General features: G+C 38.8%; 1 protein-coding gene across 1 annotated transcript; it reads left to right on the forward strand.

The window, feature by feature from the left end:
- Positions 1–8,247: 8,247 nt before the first annotated feature.
- Positions 8,248–11,649, forward strand: LOC127806620 (toMV susceptible protein tm-2-like). The gene is made up of 3 exons (XM_052344017.1): positions 8,248–10,974; positions 11,143–11,206; positions 11,345–11,649. The coding sequence occupies exons 1-2, from the start codon at positions 8,613–8,615 to the stop codon at positions 11,190–11,192; spliced, it is 2,412 nt and encodes an 803-aa protein (XP_052199977.1). The 5' UTR covers positions 8,248–8,612; the 3' UTR covers positions 11,193–11,206; positions 11,345–11,649.
- The last annotated feature ends 5,798 nt before the right edge of the window (positions 11,650–17,447 follow it).

Raw genomic sequence — 17,447 nt, forward strand, 5'->3', positions numbered from 1 at the left:
AGGGCGACATACTAATCCCATGCACGAGTATTAATATGCCAATAATATCGTGCCATGCAAAATAATAATCCATCTATGCAACAATACATACATAAATATGATAGGATGCTCATATAATACATATAAATTAGCCATTTTTATGACCATCATACTCAACATAGGCAAAATATAACGTGTATAAGATTTTGGGGAAAACCACTCACGTTAAAACAGAAATTCGACTTGCCTCGATTTACATGTCAACCTCGAACATAACGCAAATCGTCAAGATTATTGGCCAAATCACTTTCTAGCCCATCATTTCCAAGAAAAATCAATAATCTAATTTTTCTAGATTTTTTTTATTTTTCTTCTATTTTTCATAGTCATAAATTCTTTCGAAATTAAAAATAAATACCTAATAAAGTAATTTCTTCAATTTTTCTTCATAAAAATTCCTAAATAACATTTATAATCTCCATAAATTTTCTGAGAATTTTCCAAAATCTCTTGCTATTTTTTCTAATTAAGTTTCCTTTCAAAGATTTAAAATAATTATTTTATCATGAAATTTCTCAAATAAAAATTCATAAAAGTAAACTATTAATTTTTCCTATATTTTTGGATATTTTTTCAGAATCTTATCCCTCTTATTTCTATTTTTACTCTATTTTACTTTATTTTCAGCATTTAAAAACAATAAAAATTACCTCTGTAGTGACCCATGATTAAGAATTAAATTAATTATTGATGCAGTGTGATAATATAATTTAAAGAAAATATTAAAATAATTTGTTGTGATTTAATAAAATTTAATTATGTGATTTTAAGGAAATAAGAAATTAAAATAATTAATTAATTTGTATTAGGAATTTCTGGAATTACAGGAAAATTAAAAGAAATTCAATAGTGGGATTTTCAAAAATTTCGGGAGTTAATGTAATTAATTAAGTGGGTGTTAGTGCAATTAAAGGAAGTTGGAAGGGGGCTGGCGCATTTTCCGCAAAAGGGGCCGAAGACCCCTTTAAATTTAATGGGGGGCACCATAGGGGTAAAGGCGGGCGCGGGCGCGAGCGGTCGCGCGCGAGGGCAGCCGTGGGCGAGGAGCGGGATCGAATCCGCTGGTGAGCATGCGCGCGAGGCAGTGAAATTCGGCTGATTTTAATTCAGCCCAGGCGTCCAAAAACGACGCCGTTTCGTCTATGGCGGTGGCCTCCAGCGGCCACCCGCGCGCTGCCACGTGGCTGCGCCTCAGCTGTTGCTTTTTGCCTCTTTTTAAAGCCCAAATCGGGCGTTTTTCATGCTGGTTCGAACAGTGAGCAATTACAGAAATTCCAGTGCTCGTGTGAACGTGAAAATGGATGATTTTGGTGCTTAAATCCAGATTAATTCAAGTTTAATTCAAGTTTTAATTACCCAGGTATGTAGAGCAGCTAGTAATTAATATTCTGTACGGTCAGAATTTCATTTTGCGTCCAATTTTGTTAATTTTAGCAATTAATTGGGATATTGCAGTTTGTATAAATTTTACCGTGTTGAGTCGAAATGAGCCTAAGGATATCTCTGTTAAGGCAAGTTCTTTTCACCCACCTCGTCGTTACTTTCGTTATCAAATTATTTGACCTCCCTTCGTCTGTTTCGGCTCGTTTATTAATTATAGAATTTTAAGTCGTTTGATTTAAATTTAATTTATGAAGGTGGCTTCGAGGATTTTATTAGTGTGAATTAATTTAAAATAAATGCGAGACTCGTTGGGATTTTAATTGTGGTGCGCCTACGTGGGATTTTAGGCTGTTAAATTATTTATATTACGCGGTTAGATTTAATTAATGCGAGCCATGGATTTATTAATCGCTATTAAACGTTTTACTTCGCAGCGAGAGTGCAAGAAAGAGAAGAAACGGCCGTGTAAAGGCAAGCTCCTAACCCTCTTCTCGTGCTCTTTAATTCCCGTGGAAGACCCCGTGATTTCTTGTATTTTATCACCTCCCTTACTTTAATTCGGCATCTTGCCTTATTGGTTGAACTATTATTCATTTGTTTTAATTTAAATTAAATTAAATCCGAGGCTTCTATAATTTTATTCGTTGTGAGCCTACGGGGGTTTGTACCGCCCCCATTCCTTTTGGGAATGATGCTGAACCAGCTTGGGAACTAGGTTCCTAGACGGGCGAGTTTATTTATGATTTTATCGGGTTTATTTACAGTTTTTCTCGGATTTATTTATGGTTCGGTTAGAGCTATCGAGCAGTAGGGCAGGGGTCGGTTGTTGGTGACATTGGGGTAGACTATTGTACGGCCTTGATGTGGATCGTCGGGTGGACACTCCTAGTCACTAACCGTTGACCGGTGCTGGGTACTGCTGACTAGCTCTGCCGGTATGTGATTTACTGCATGATTAGTTACATTGTATTACTGTTCATGATTTGATATGCACATGGGTACGGGATGCATGTTGGGATATTCATTTATTGAGTATGCTTGGACACGGACATTCTAGCTTGGTTAGGTTGCATCCACCGCGAGCATATGCATGGCGTGTGGTTTACTATGTGGGCGGAGCATGGCCTGATGCCTGGATGTATGGGCGCCTTGTATCACGTTGATGCTCACTACGCCATTGCATTTCTATGTGCATTGCATGGATACTAGTAGTATTTAGTTCTCGGACGGGAGTACCGTTCCGAGGGAGCCTATGGCTCGGTTGTCGGGAGTACCGACGGATACAGGTGACGGGAGTACCGGCCTGGGACAGCGCGCGCAGGTTTGTTGCAGATATTTATTGCCTTTTAGGGCAGCGGCAGGTTGGTATGGGACTTGGGTGCCAAGTGTCTTATGTGGGCCCCAAGGACCGGTATGTGCTTTTATTTTATTATACTATTGAGCTGTTGTGTTGTAGCGTCTCATGGCTTGTGTGTACCTGGGGGTTTATTCTGGGGTGAGATTTCTGATTTTGTGTAGCCTTCAGCCTTTTCTTCCTTATGCTTGCTGAGTCTCTCGACTCACCTTGCTTTCCATCATTCCAGGTAGTGGCGGCGTGGGCCATAGCAAGGGAGTCAGCTTTAACGGCAGAGTCAGAGTCGGTGTGGTGTACAGGCAGTCTCGTCAATCCCTATCCACTCTGATGTCTAAGTAGAATTTACTCTATTATTTCGTACTGTGCCAGGTGTTTTCTCGAGTCTTGTGTATGCCGGCACAGGAGTTCGAGTTTATTTATTTATCTTGTGACCGCTGTGTTAGCGGGGTACCCATAGTGCATGCATGTCTTGAGCTTTGCTTCCGCTGTTCTTATTTTCGCGTGTGCATGCCGGGGTGGTCTTTGTCTCGTGTTTCATTATTTTTCTCCTTCCGTAGGCGCTCCCGTTCGGGTAGTCCTGGCGGCTGGGGATATCCGGGCGGGGGTGCTTACAACCTCCGGTCGTCTTCTCCGACGCCGGCACACTAGAAAATCAAACGGCCTATATCAAAAGATATCCCACCTTGACCAAATTTGAGCTTGAAATAACACCTCGAAGACCTTGTTTTGGGCAACAATCAGTCCAGCTCCGGCGAGATTCAATTTTTCTGACAAAGCTCCGATCACCCCTCAAATGAACTCCAAAATTCCTCAAAATTCTTAGAAATGATCCTTACCTCATGGGAAACAAAAACCTACGATTTGGTTCCTCACTTAAAATTCTGAAATTTTCAGCCACTTTGGATCTCTATTTATACACAAATTCGAACCCCAAAACGACAACTTTTGCTTCAACCAAGATAACTAAGGCATTCTTGTGCCTTAGATCAGTCCAAATCCACTAAAAAAGTGACACGACCAACTTTTAAGCCACGTTCGATTGAAAAGTTTGGTCGTTTTCGACCATGTCAAGACTGATTGTCGGCCAAGATTGGTTCTAGGGCCTTGCCCTGAGGTCCTTTGCCACTTTCTCGGGCCTCCCACGACTGATTTCGGTGATGGATTGGAGCTTGGTCGACCATGGTTTTCAAGCTCTTTTGAAAATTATACTTTCACCCCCTCTCATTCTTGAATTACATTTTGCCCATTTTCCACAAGGCCCCTGAACTTTCTATAACTTCCATTGATTCCCTCAAGCTTTGAACTCTTTATTTCATCCTCTAAGATTCTGAAATGTCATTTCGACCTCCATTGGGCAAATTCAAGAAATTGCACTTAGGCCTGAATCTTCATTTTGGCTGTAAACCCTTTTGTTTCTTCCTAAAACTATTGAAGGGTTGTTCTACATACTAAATATGAATCTCCTTGGGGTTCCGTTGACCTCTCAAAAGTCTTTTGCGATAATTCGATTTTTCAACCCAAATCATAGCTATCTTTTAGCTGTACCAAAAATCGTTCTTGATCCAATTTCTTCTGATGCTATAAATCATGTCTCGAAATGCTCGTCAATGTCGTATCATTTTCCTTAGATATCTCGACTCCAGGGCACTCCCTAAAGCTGCTTAGGTCAATTTTTTGGGCTATTTAGATACCAATATTCCCCGACATTTCATTTTTCTAATAAAACACTTATTCTCAAATAATCACAATTTCTTGGGTATTACAGAGGACCCCTCTATTTATAGTAATGTAAGAGGCTACCAGGTGTTGGGTGACTAGATTTTCTTAGAAAGTTACATGGAGGTAGTTTTGACCGAGTCTTGTGGGAGTGATAGAGCGTGGGTCACAGACGTGGGCATGAAGGTGCGCCTATGGCACCCTTGAGTGAGGGTTACTTAGGGGTGCGGTGCCTGAGGAACCCTCGTGTGAGGTCACTTGGGGGTGTGAGCATTGGAAACCCCTGGGTAAAGGTCATTCGAGGGTGCAAGCACCGGCGCGTGCGCGTAAATGGCCGCCCGAGGTCGCGCTGGGTCGTGTGGGGCCATGTAGGGCCGAAGGGGGCACCCCCAGGTGACTCTCACCTGGGGGTGCAAACGCGGGGGTGCCGTAGTGGCTACGTGGTGGGGTCATAGCCATGTGCAGAGAGGCTTCTGCCTAGTCACGTGGCGCTATTTTATTTTTTCGATTCTTTTATTTATTTTCGCTAATCTATTTTGTTCATTTATTTTTATAAGGCATATCAAAATTAAATTAAATTGAATAATGTGATTAAAATAATAAAAAATTTAAATAATTATACTAAATATAAGAATACGAAAACAAAAATATCAATTTGGTAAAAATGAAAAGTAGTGTTTTCAGGGCAGGCATGAAGTAAAAGAAAATATCAATAGAAAAAGATGTCTCTCATGGGGCAAGCACCCAAAGGAAAATAGCAAATGAAGAAGGATCATGCTATAAGTACATTATTGTGTATATTTTGGGTTATACAATGTATCATAAATGACAAAAATATCCTTTGTGCATCATCACCTTGCCTCATTGCGCCTCACCGTCTTGGGTGAGGGATATTTTAGTAATGCGTTTTACCGCCCCACATTGACTCATTGCCTCACTTTACTATCTTGGGTCAGGATATTTTAGCATCATTGTATATCACAAGATATAAATAATGATGTACTCATAGTATTTTTCAATAAAAAAATAACACGTGTCCGTACAAAGAAATGTCGTATATGGGAGGGTGGGCATCGCTTTAAGCACCAAAGTCATAGGAAAAGCACCATGTATCATTGTTGTAAATTGTTGAATAATAATAATAATAATAATAATAATAATAATAATAAATTAAAATTTTATTTTATTATTGTACAAAACTAATTACGTAATACAAAGAAAAAGAAAAATTGATGTTTCTTTGAATTGTTATAGAATGACGTATGCATGACATGTGGCAAAAACCTAGATATGGGTAAGATTGAGCAAAAGTTCGGTTAGACTAAACTAATTGAATCGAATCGATTGGTGGTTCGGTTAGGTTATTTAATAGTCGATTAACGATTCAATTAGTTTTTAGAGAAAGTTTGATTATTGGGTATCGGTTCGATTTTCGTTGTCGGTTTAATCGAACTAACCAAAGCGACCGAAATTTTAAAACGATATCGTTTTGGGTGCAATATAAAAGAAAAACAACAAACAAAATGTGGAAGGACTGAACTGATGCTCGCCTATTATGTTTTTCCTTTTGTTTTCCCTTGGATAAAGTCTTTGTTGTCTCATCTCCTTCTTTCTTCGTCATCACCTATCTTACAGAACCCATTACAACACTCTGTGATGCTGCCATTGGTGATTGGAGATGAAGACGAAGAGTCGGAGACGAAGACAGAGACTTGGAGATAAAAGGCTGGAGAGTCAAAGACGAAGGGTTGATTGGCCAAGCAAAGGGTTGAAGCTGAAGGGTTGGCCCTTCATCTTCGTCAACCATGAATGGTGGCCACGGATGTTTTTTCATAAATGTGTTTTGAGTTTTATGATCATAAAATTAATTTTTAGATATACAAAAAATCAATTGTTTGATCAAATTCATTTTCGGGTATATGAACCATTGCAATTGGGGGAATCCAATGATGGGTTTCGATCATTGGAATTGCTAGCCGACGACAATAGTAAGGCTGAATATTAGTTCAGTTTGTTTGATTATTTTGTGGCTTTGTTCGTTTTTTGTTTTTGTTTGATTTTTATGAATTTTGTTTTGTTAATTTGATTTTTGAGTTTATTCAGTCAATTTAATTTAATTTTATACAGCAGTTTAATTTTTTTAATTATTAAATTTTAATTAATTTGATAATGGAATTGACCATTTACACACTCTTTGATACGGAAGATTGGATTAGAATTAGTTTAGTGATGAGGCGGAAACGTGCGTGACAGTATGGCTCACATGGACACATTCGGGTGCCCTCAAAGGGATCTGCGCCACCATAAAAAGTTAAAGCCATCCAGAACAGCTAAACCAATTTTTAAAGAGTAATGCTAAGCTTCGTGGCTGATGATAGTCACGACGCTTAGCATTACTCATTTTTAAACTGTGGGATTGATTTTAAGTAATTATTAATTAATAAGCGAATTGGTGATAAACTCACCCACAAGGGTTTCCAGCTTTTGTGAACACACTAGCCTCCGCTTCCTTAAAAAGTCATTGGAAGAGAGAAAAGGTCCTCAGAGTCAAAGAGAGTACACTCTTTGCCGGTGCATGGTGGTAGTGGCGCTGCTGCCGGTGGCGGCTCATCTTTTCGCTGTGGCCATGACCACAACATTATTATCCCAACAAATACTATATTTTAGTATTAACAAATTAGGTGAATTTTTTATATTACTTCATAATACGTATAAGCACGAGGAGAAAAAGAAGAAAATAAGGCTATATATATCTATATTATTATCCCAACAAATACTATATTTTAGTGTTACGAAGTTTTGTTAATAAAATATATTTTTAAAATACTCTCTCTATATATATTTAAAAAAAAAACAGAAATTAACACTTTTAAAAGTATAAATTGGCAATTGCATAATTATGAAACTTTGTGTCTTATTTAGGCTTTCTTGATTCATAGATGAGAGTATAGTTCTTTATTTGACATTTCAATTGGTTTTTTTTTTTTATCTCTTTTCTTTTTTACTATAAATTTCAATCTTTATTTAGGATCGTCGTATTTAATGTTTCTTGTATGGCCTATAACATGTTTGATAAAATGCCTCCAAGAAGTATCTTGACTTACAATTTTCTGAGTTTCTGACAAATAACTTCATGGACTTTTCGTTGGATTAACAAGAATTGTCCTTCTTTTATACTAGATTTAAAATATTTTTGTCATTTTTTTCTTAAAAGACAAGTTACAAATTGACAGTGTGGTGAAAAGTCCTAATCGGCTCAACTCTTATGGGATTTGTTATAGTTTTACTGATTTTTTAAGTTATCTGCATTAGGAATGACTAAGTTGTGGTTCAGTTTTTTTAAGTTTAATTCCAACTTTACGACCCGCAAACTCCTGCGGAAGACATCACTTGCAATGTTGCCTTTATGGCAAAATTCAGGGCCCACGTCTTGATGGCATCTTGATGGCATATGCCATTGACAGCTGTCGGCGTTGCCAAAATCGGAGATTGACTTGATAAAAATGAAGTCTTGGTCTTCTGGTTCATGAGTTTCTGACATTTTTTTATTTTTGTCTTTTACTTTGATTCGCGGAGGTCACATGAGGTCACATGCTCCGTTGACATTCAAAATATTCATGTAACATAACAAAAGCTGAAACAGCTTTATTAGAGAAAATATTCAAATGTTCCTAAGCAAGCACGGCTGGGGCAATGCATTTTAATACACTCTAATGCTACAGCGAAGCTTGAGTTGATAAAAATGAATTCTTGTTCTTCTGGTCTTTGTTAAAAATTCCGGGAACTTGCTGGTGGGCTTCTTGGGAGTTGTTCTCCCTATTTCTGATACTACACTTTCTTTCTTGTTCTGGCCGATTGAAGGTTGTTGCTGCCAAGAAATCTAACATGGGAGAAGTGCTTATTTCAGGAGTTGTCCGAAAACTTGCTGAGATAGCAGGTAATCTATTAGCAAAAACTTGCTCCCGCTTGTTTGAGTTGGAAGAAAACATTAATTGGGTTCGAGCTGAGATGAGCAGTATTCGATCTTTCTTGGAAAAAGCTGATGCAGTAGAGTCAGAAAGCGGAGGATTGGACGATATCAGGAGCATTTGGGAATCTTCTTTATGATTTGGAGGATATCATGGAAGAGTACTTCCCTAACCTATCACCACTTACAAGGACTGACTGGAAGGGTTGGTTTTCGTTTCCGAATGCCAAAGCTGCCCATGACTTTGCGGTGGAGATTGAAGAAATAAAACGAAGGTCGGTGGATATCAATCGCAGGAGACAGACTTATCAAGTCCCAGATGCAAGTGGCCCTGCTGGAAGAGAGGTATGGGATCCAAGAATAACTTTTCCTCACACTGACGAAGTAAATGTTGTTGGTATGGACGAACACATTAAGCAATTGGTGGCCAAAGTGACGGATCAAGATTCAAAGCATCGTGTGATCTCAATTACAGGCATGGCCGGTCTAGGCAAGACAACACTGGCCAGAAAAGTTTATAATTCTGTTCGACAAAGTTTTAAGTGTTCAGCTTGGATTTATGTCTCTCGACAACCAAACCCAAATGAACTTTTACATGATATAGCAAGGCAAGTTGGCTTGACGGAGGAGCGCAACAACAACTTTGTGGGTAAATTGTTCCATCTTTTAAGCAAAAACAGGTATGTGATAGTAATTGATGATATATGGAAGATTGAACCATGGAACGCTTTAAAAAAAGGCATTCCTGTTAATTACATGAATGGCAGTAGAATAATCATCACTTCCCGATACAACGAGATAGGTAGACAAATTGGTGGGTCTTTACATGAATTAAAACCCTTAGACGAAGAAAAGAGTAGAGAGCTATTCTTCAAATTGGTTATGGCTGCCCCGCAAGACAATGATGAAGATAGTGATCCCTCACAATTGGAAGGCATTGGTGAGAGAATACTACAGAGATGTGGCGGTGTGCCGCTTGCGATAGAAGTTATAGCAGGCCTGTTGTCATCAAAAGAGAGAAACATGCATGCATGGGATGGGGTATTAGAGAATATAGGTGGAGATGAAGACCAATGCTCAAAGATCTTTGCTTTGAGCTACAAAGATTTACCTTCGATGTTGAAACCATGTTTTTTGTACTTCGGTTTATTTCCAGAGGATCACGAAATTTTAACGTTCAAACTAATCAATTTATGGGCAGCTGAAGGATTCATACATGGCAGTGGAAAAAGGGCGGTTGAGGATGTGGGGCAAGATTACCTAAATCAGTTAGTTAGTAGAAACCTAATTCAAGTTGTCAAGAGGAAGTTCAACGGGACAGTTGGATGTTGTCGTATTCACGATATCTTGCTTGACCTTTGCATTAAGAATGCTAGGGAGATGAACTTTTTTAACACTCTCAATGATGTAGCCACTAGTGTAGATTGCCTTGCACCACGCAGAGTCACTGCCTATCAAAGTGAAGTTGGCAACTATGTATCACCAAATTATCAAACTCCAAAGCTTCGGGCCTTGTTATGTTTCGATGATAAGCAGCAGGTTTACCTTCGTCTTAAAAACTTCAAATTTCTTCGGGTGCTAATTATAATGTGCTTCCCTTGGCTGGGGGCTCCTATAAATGAAATTGTGAAGTTAAAACACCTGTATCACCTTGAATTGGGAGGGGGTGAGGTGGAGCTTCCCTACGCCATAAGCAATTTGGAAAATTTGCTGACCTTGGATCTACATAAATGCCTCGAACTCGTCCTCCCTGATGTCATCTGGAAAATGAAGCAACTAAGACATATTATATTACCTGTTCAATGTTGGGCTCCTTCAGTCCGTGGGATCAACTTGGATAGCCACAGGTCCCTTCCATCTGAAGTTTCCTTACCAAACTTGCAGACCCTCTATGGATTGCCTGTCAAACTTTTTGAGGCCAATTGGTTGCACAAACTTTATAGTTTGAGAACACTGAAAGTCTCTTTTACAACTGAGGAGCATATCATTGAGGTACTATCAGGTGCAACCCCCCTGTCACAGAGGCTAGAAGAATTGCATTTAGTATCGGTAAAATATTCAAATTATTCTATAACTTGGGGATCATTTACCAAATTTAGGTCAACATTGGATCTGTCTAATTATGAAAAACTTGGTAAGTTATGCATGCGATGGGTACATATGGCAAATTTTCCACAGCCTGATAAACTGCCAACATGCCTCACAGTGCTTATCCTTGAGGGCACTGGGATGGAAATGGACCCAATGTTGACTTTGAAGAACCTACCTAAACTTAAGATCCTTATACTTGGATGGGATTCGTACTCTGGGGAGAATATGGTATGCTCCGGAGAAGCTGACAGCTTTCCTCAACTCAAAGTATTGAAAATTTATTCAAAGTGTCTGAAGGAGTTTAAAGTTGAGGAAGAAGCAATGCCCAAACTCAAGGACGTTACCCTCTTCACTCACTACACGCTGATAATGAATGTTCCAGATAGAATCAGAAATATAATCAAGATTATCGATGACATAAGAGGTCAGTAACATTTGTTGTGTTTCATTTGTATTCTTTTGATTATGGATATGTCTGTCCAATTCATTGGTTTACTGTTTTAATTTGTTTCATGTACTTGGAAATTATGCATTTTTTCCCAAATAAATATGGGGCTGGCTTTGTTACATGCGCACATGTAAACTCCATCAGATGGCTTATGGTATCCAGATGAGATAATTGATTCTCCAGATAGTCCGTGACTTCATCGTGGAAGGTTTAAGTCCTTACCCAATTCTTTTACTCTTTCAATTATGCTTTCAAGAAAACAACTTAGAATAGATATTCCCGTAACTACATTTATATGGATGTGGTGATAATGCCATAATTTGATTGAATTTGTGATGTCTCACAGGTTAAAGCATGGGCTCTTGATCTTCAGATTGCTTGCTCCTCAATCTATTCTTGTGATATGATGCCTTTGGTTGATTGATTCTCTTGAGAAGGAATGGCATCTGCTTTATGATTTGATATTTTGGTTGCTTAATTACCTTTATCTTTTGTCTGAATTTGTCACTGACTTTGATAAATGTTGAATAAATTTACATATACTGGTATCTTTGAACTCGCCAGTGGTCAATCTATAACTGTAATTTTGAAAATTACAGTTGAATAAATTTAAGCCATGTTATTGTTTTGAAAATTAGTGGGTGTAAATGTAATTTTTTTTTTTTAAAATACTGAATTCTCCATGAATTTTTGAGGCTTGCTATAACAGCTGTTAATAAATTTGTAGTGCCACTCCTTCTGGGGGAAAAAATTTGTAGAATGAATTTTCGCCCATAGCGAGAAAGAGGCATTTCTTCCGGGTGTAAGGCATTTCCATTTGAGGCAAGGAGAGACGACGTTTCTTCCAGGCGGAACTCAGGCTGAGCCTCGTCGCCTGAGCCATTTCTGGTTCGTCGAATCAACTGCTTCCGTTCGTTAGGTTTTGGCACTTTCAAACGAAATCATTTCGAGAATGGATGAAGAACAACGCAGGATAATGAACTGATGCCTTATTAGCCATCCGATGATCGTAAGTGAAACATTAGCCATCAGATTGGTACATAAAAGGAAAAAATAAAAACACAAAAGGACTGTTGAGAGTGAGTATTTATAAGAGTGAGTATTTATAAGGTGTCAGACGAGCACGGACATAATTTGCAATCTCTCTTCTGCTGTATCTTTCTCTGCCATTGATGCCTATACCTTTTCATTATTCAATGTTTGGAATTATAACATATTCATATTTTTGTTTCCTTTTTGGTTTTGTTTTCGTCAAATTTGAGATCGAATGTCCTGAAGGAACTATTTATGCGAAGAGGATTTTCAAGGTTAAGATTTAGACACCTGAAAGGTGTGATTTGAAAGTACATTATATGCGAGAAACGTTTATGTTTTGTCGATTTTTGCTTTATTTGGCTGACAAATTAAATGGACTTTGGGGGTGGTGATGGTTGTAGGTACCATTTTTGGCCTCCAATTGTGACCGTGGCCTTTACAACGCCAATCTTGTTGGAAGTGAGTGTGTGTGTATGTGTGTGGCTTTCCTTCCAAGCTTTTTTTTTCTTCCTCTAGAAACTTGGTGACTTTCCTTCCAAGTTTTGCTTTTCTTCCCCTAGAAGCTTGGTGACTTTTCTACCAAGTTCTTCTTTGATTGGTCTCCAAGTTCTAGTCTTACTTGGTCTCCAAGTTCAAGCTTTTCTTGGTTCCCAAGTTCATCAAGCCTATATATATTTCCCTAAGCTCCCTAAGCTTTATTGAGGTTTGAAGAGACTTGATTTTCTTTGAGTTTTAAGACTTGTTTTCTTTGAACTTTGGAAGAGTTTGGTTTTCTCGAGTTTTATATCACTGAGAGTAAGCCCGTCCTGAGTTCTGCTAGCTCCGATTGTTCGTGGCTGCCGTTCACCGGATAGGTCGTTTCATCCTGCTGAGACAGTCGCCGTAGTCTGCTTATTGTCGGTGTAGGGCGCTAACTGTTTTCAGGACAGCGCAAAGTGCGACTCGACCTACTTTTGTTACTTCCTCTTCCACGTTCCAAAAATTGGTTCCTAATTCCTTGTTGTTCCAGTCAAAGCGTTGCTGTTCAATCGTCTTCTCCACTTTGTTGTTTGGTAACATCTGCTATTGTTCGCATATTGTTGTTATTTATAAGTTCAAGTTGTTGCTATCAAGAGGTTTCTTGTACTGTAGTGGGTTAGAACTAATATATATTCTTGTATCAAGCAAGTTATTTCTGTATAACATCACATCTATTCTTTCTGTATCCCTAACAATCTGAAGACAGTTAGTAAGAGAGTCTTGAGAAGATGGATGGCACCAAAAAGATGTATATGGGAAATGCCGTAGTCTCGATTGTGGAAGGCAAGGGCAAGGTACTGCTAAAGTGGACATTTGGGAAGATCCTAACCCTCACAGATGTATGGCATGTGCCTGAGATTCGCAAGAATCTGGTGTCTAGAACCCTGTTGAACAAAAATGGGTTTAAACTCGTTTTTTAGTCTGATAAGTTTACTCTTACCAAGAGGGGAATGTATGTGGGTCAGGGATATCTAGACGAGGGCATGTTCAAATTGAATGTACAGGCCCAAGTGCCTAAAAATATTAATAAGAATGACTCTTCTACTTATATTGTTGAGTCGTGTGATGTTTGGTATTCAAGATTAGGACATGTCAATTATCGTTCCCTCCAAAGAATGGTTAATCTAGGGTTATTATCTAGTTTTAACATTGATAAGGGACACAAATGCAAAGTTTGTGTTTAATCAAAGTTTACAAAAAAGCCGTTTCCATCTGTGGAAAGGAATAGTGAATTACTCGACCTAATTCACAGTGACGTTTGTGACATGAAAAGCACTCCCACTAGAGGTGGAAAGAATTATTTTGTCACATTTGTTGACGACTGCAGTAAATATTGCTATGTATATTTACTACGCAGTAAAGATGAGACCATTGATGTTTTTAAAACATTCAAGACAAAAGTTGAAAATCAACTGGGAAAGAAAATTAAGGTGCTCAGATCAGATAAGGGTGGTGAGTATGAATCATCGGCTCTGTCTGAGTTTTGTGAATCTCATGGTATAATCCATCTGACGACAGCACCTTATACACCACAACAAAATGGTGTAGCTGAAAGAAAGAACCGAACTTTGAAGGATATGATAAATTGCATGTTAAATAGTTCGGGTTTACCCCATAATTTGTGGGGGGAAGCGTTGCTTACTGCAAATTTTATATTAAATAGAATTCCACATAAGAAATCTGGTAAGTCACCTTATGAAGTGTGGAATAGTAGACAACCCTCCTACAAAATTCTGAAAGTGTTGGGGTGTTTAGCCAAGGTGTAGGTTCATTTACCTAAAAAGACTAAACTTGGTCCAAAAACTATTGACTGCGTCTTTATAAGCTATGCCTCGCATAGTGCTGCCTATAGGTTCCTAGTAACGAAGTCAGAAATTCCTAACATTAATGTCAATACGATTTTGGAATCTATAGAAGTAGAGTTCTTTGAGAACATCTTCCCTTTTAAGGGAGATAAACCCAGTGCAAGTGGTTCCAAGAGAACTCATGAAGCAAGTTCTTCAAAAGGCCAAGAAGGGCAAGAAATTAACATCGAGCCTTGAAGAAGCAAAAGGGCAAGGAAGGTCTCTTCCTTTGGCCCAGATTTCCTAACCTTTGTGTTAGAAGATGAGCCGCAAACCTATGATGATGCAATGTCATCTCCTGATGCTCCCTATTGGAAAGAGGCTATTAATAGTGAAATGGATTCCATCTTGCAAAACAATACTTAGGTATTAGTCAATTTGCCACTTGGGTGTAAACCAGTTGGGTGCAGATGGATTTTCAGAAAGAAATTAAAGGCCGATGGTACTATTGATAAGTACAAAGCTCGGCTGGTAGCTAAAGGCTATCGTCAGAAAGAAGGACAAGACTTCTTTGACACGTATTCTTCAGTGACGAGAATCACGTCTATCAGGATGCTGATTGCTATTGCAGCGTTACACAACTTGGAGATACATCAAATGGATGTAAAAATAGCATTCCTGAATGGAGATTTAGAAGAAGAAGTCTATATGGAACAACCTGAAGAGTTTGTCATAAAGGGGCATGAAATGAAGGTTTGTAAACTAATAAAGTCTCTTTATGGGTTGAAATAGGCGCCTAAACAATGGCATGAGAAGTTTGATCACACAATGTTGTTAAATGGATTTAAGATAAATGAGTGTGATAAATGTGTTTATGTGAAAAACATAAACCAAGAATGTGTCATTGTATGCCTGTATGTGGATGATATGCTGATAATAGGCACAAATCGAAGTGTCATACAATCCACAAAGCAAATGTTGAAATCTCATTTTGACATGAAAGACCTCGGTCTTGCTGATGTCATTCTTGGAATTCGAATAATAAGGAATTCCGAAGGATATGCTCTTTCTTAGTCACATTATATAGAGAAAGTGTTGACAAGATTTGGTCACTTCGAGAGTAAGCCGGTAGTTACTCCGTTTGATCCAAATTCAAAGTTGAAGAAAAATCATGATGAAGGTGTATCTTCTATGGAATATGCCAGAGTTATTGGAAGTCTGATGTATATCATGAATTGTACTAGACCTGACATCGCCTACTCCGTAAGCAGGCTAGCGAGATACACGACTAATCCTGGGCATGACCATTGGGGTGCATTGGTCAGGATACTTAGGTACTTGAAGTACACCTTGGACTATGGATTGCAATATACAAAATATCCACATGTACTAGAAGGATTTAGTGATGCTAATTGGATCTCCAATAGCTTAGAGACTAAATCAACCAGTGGATATGTGTTCACCCTAGGTGGTGGTGCTGTGTCGTGGAAGTCTTCAAAGCAGACGTGTATAGCATGATCAACCATGGAGTCAGAGTTTATAGCTCTAGACAAAGCAGGCGAAGAACCTAAATGGCTTCGCCATTTCCTCGAAGACATTCCATTATGGCCAAAGCCTGTTAACGCCATTTGCATATACTGTGACAACTTAGCTGCCTCAATGAGGGCTAAGAATAGTGTCTACAATGGAAAGTCAAGACACATTAGGCGCAGGCATAACACTGTCAGAAAGTTGCTCACAAATGGAATAATCTCCATTGACTATGTGAAGTCGAAAGAAAATCTAGTCGATCCTTTGACGAAAGGAGTGACTCGTGAGCAAGTCAAATTTACATCGAAGGGAATAGGGTTGAAGCCTTTAAAATGACTTTTCCGATGGTAACCAAACCTAGTTGACTAGAGATCCCAAGATCTAGGTTAAATTAGCCAACTGGCTGGAATAAGTCATGGTTGACACACTATGAAACTTCTAGTTTCTCCCCATGTCTCAAAAATTGAAGAGTGTGTCCTGTCGATGTTAAAAGGAATGTTGATATCTTGAAATAAGAGGAGTAGTGACAGGGTACTCTTAGTCAATGCTTCCCTATATGAAAATAGAAATGGGGTCGCTTCTATGAGAACTGTTCAATGGCTTGGGTTCTCTAGAGCTCTCATGAAACCCAGGATGTTGTCCAGGACCAAAATGGACATAATCGTATAGAACTCAGTGGGTCAAGACATGTTGTGTGTGATGTCTATTGTCTTGATTTACCTTCAGAAGGATAGTTCAAGAGCTAGTCTCACTATTTCTTCGGTAAATTCGGTAGACATTCACTAAGGAAGGTTCAAGTCCAAAAGACACATTGTTGATGCATAACTTGTCTATTTGCTCTCAGTGACTCCATGTTGTTTTATATAATTTTTGAGCACACACACTCATGTGGGGGATTGTTGGAAGTGAATGTGTGTGTGTGTTTGTGGCTTTCCTTCCAAGCTTTGTTTTCCTTCCTCTAGAAGCTTGGTGACTTTCCTTCCAAGTTTTGTTTTTCTTCCCCTAGAAGCTTGGTGACTTTCCTACCAAGTTCTTCTTTGATTGGTCTCCAAGTTCTAGTCTTACTTGGTCTCCAAGTTCAAGCTTTTCTTGGTTCCCAAGTTCATCAAGCCTATATATATTTCCCTAAGCTCCCTAAGCTTTATTGAGGTTTGAAGAGACTTGATTTTCTTTGAGTTTTAAGACTTGTTTTCTTTGAGCTTTGGAAGAGTTTGATTTTCTCGAGTTTTATATCACTGAGAGCAAGCCCGTCCTAAATTCTGCTAGCTCCGGTTGTTCGTGACTGTCGTTCACTAGAGAGGTCATTTCATCCTGCTGAGACAGTCGTCGTAGTCTGCTTGCTGCCGGTGCAGGGCGCTAACTATCTTCAGGACAGCGCAAAGCACGACTCGACCTTCTTTTTTTATTGCCTCTTCCACGTTCCAGAAATTGGTTCCCGATTCCTTGTTGTTCCAGTCAAAGCGTTGCTATTCAATCGTCTTCTCCGCTTTGCTGTTTGGTAACATCTGCTATTGTTCGCATATTGTTGTTATTTATAAGTTCAAGTTGTTGCTACCAAGAAGTTTCTTGTACTGTAGTGGG

Source organism: Diospyros lotus, chromosome 7 (assembly GCF_014633365.1).
Source record: "Diospyros lotus cultivar Yz01 chromosome 7, ASM1463336v1, whole genome shotgun sequence".
Lineage (NCBI taxonomy): Eukaryota > Viridiplantae > Streptophyta > Magnoliopsida > Ericales > Ebenaceae > Diospyros > Diospyros lotus.

Coding starts and splice junctions, on each gene's coding strand:
- LOC127806620 (XM_052344017.1), top strand. CDS start 8,613: ATGGAAGAGTACTTCCCTAACCTATCACCACTTACAAGGACTGACTGG. Junction 10,975..11,142: donor GATTATCGATGACATAAGAG/GTCAGTAACATT, acceptor AAACTCCATCAG/ATGGCTTATGGTATCCAGAT.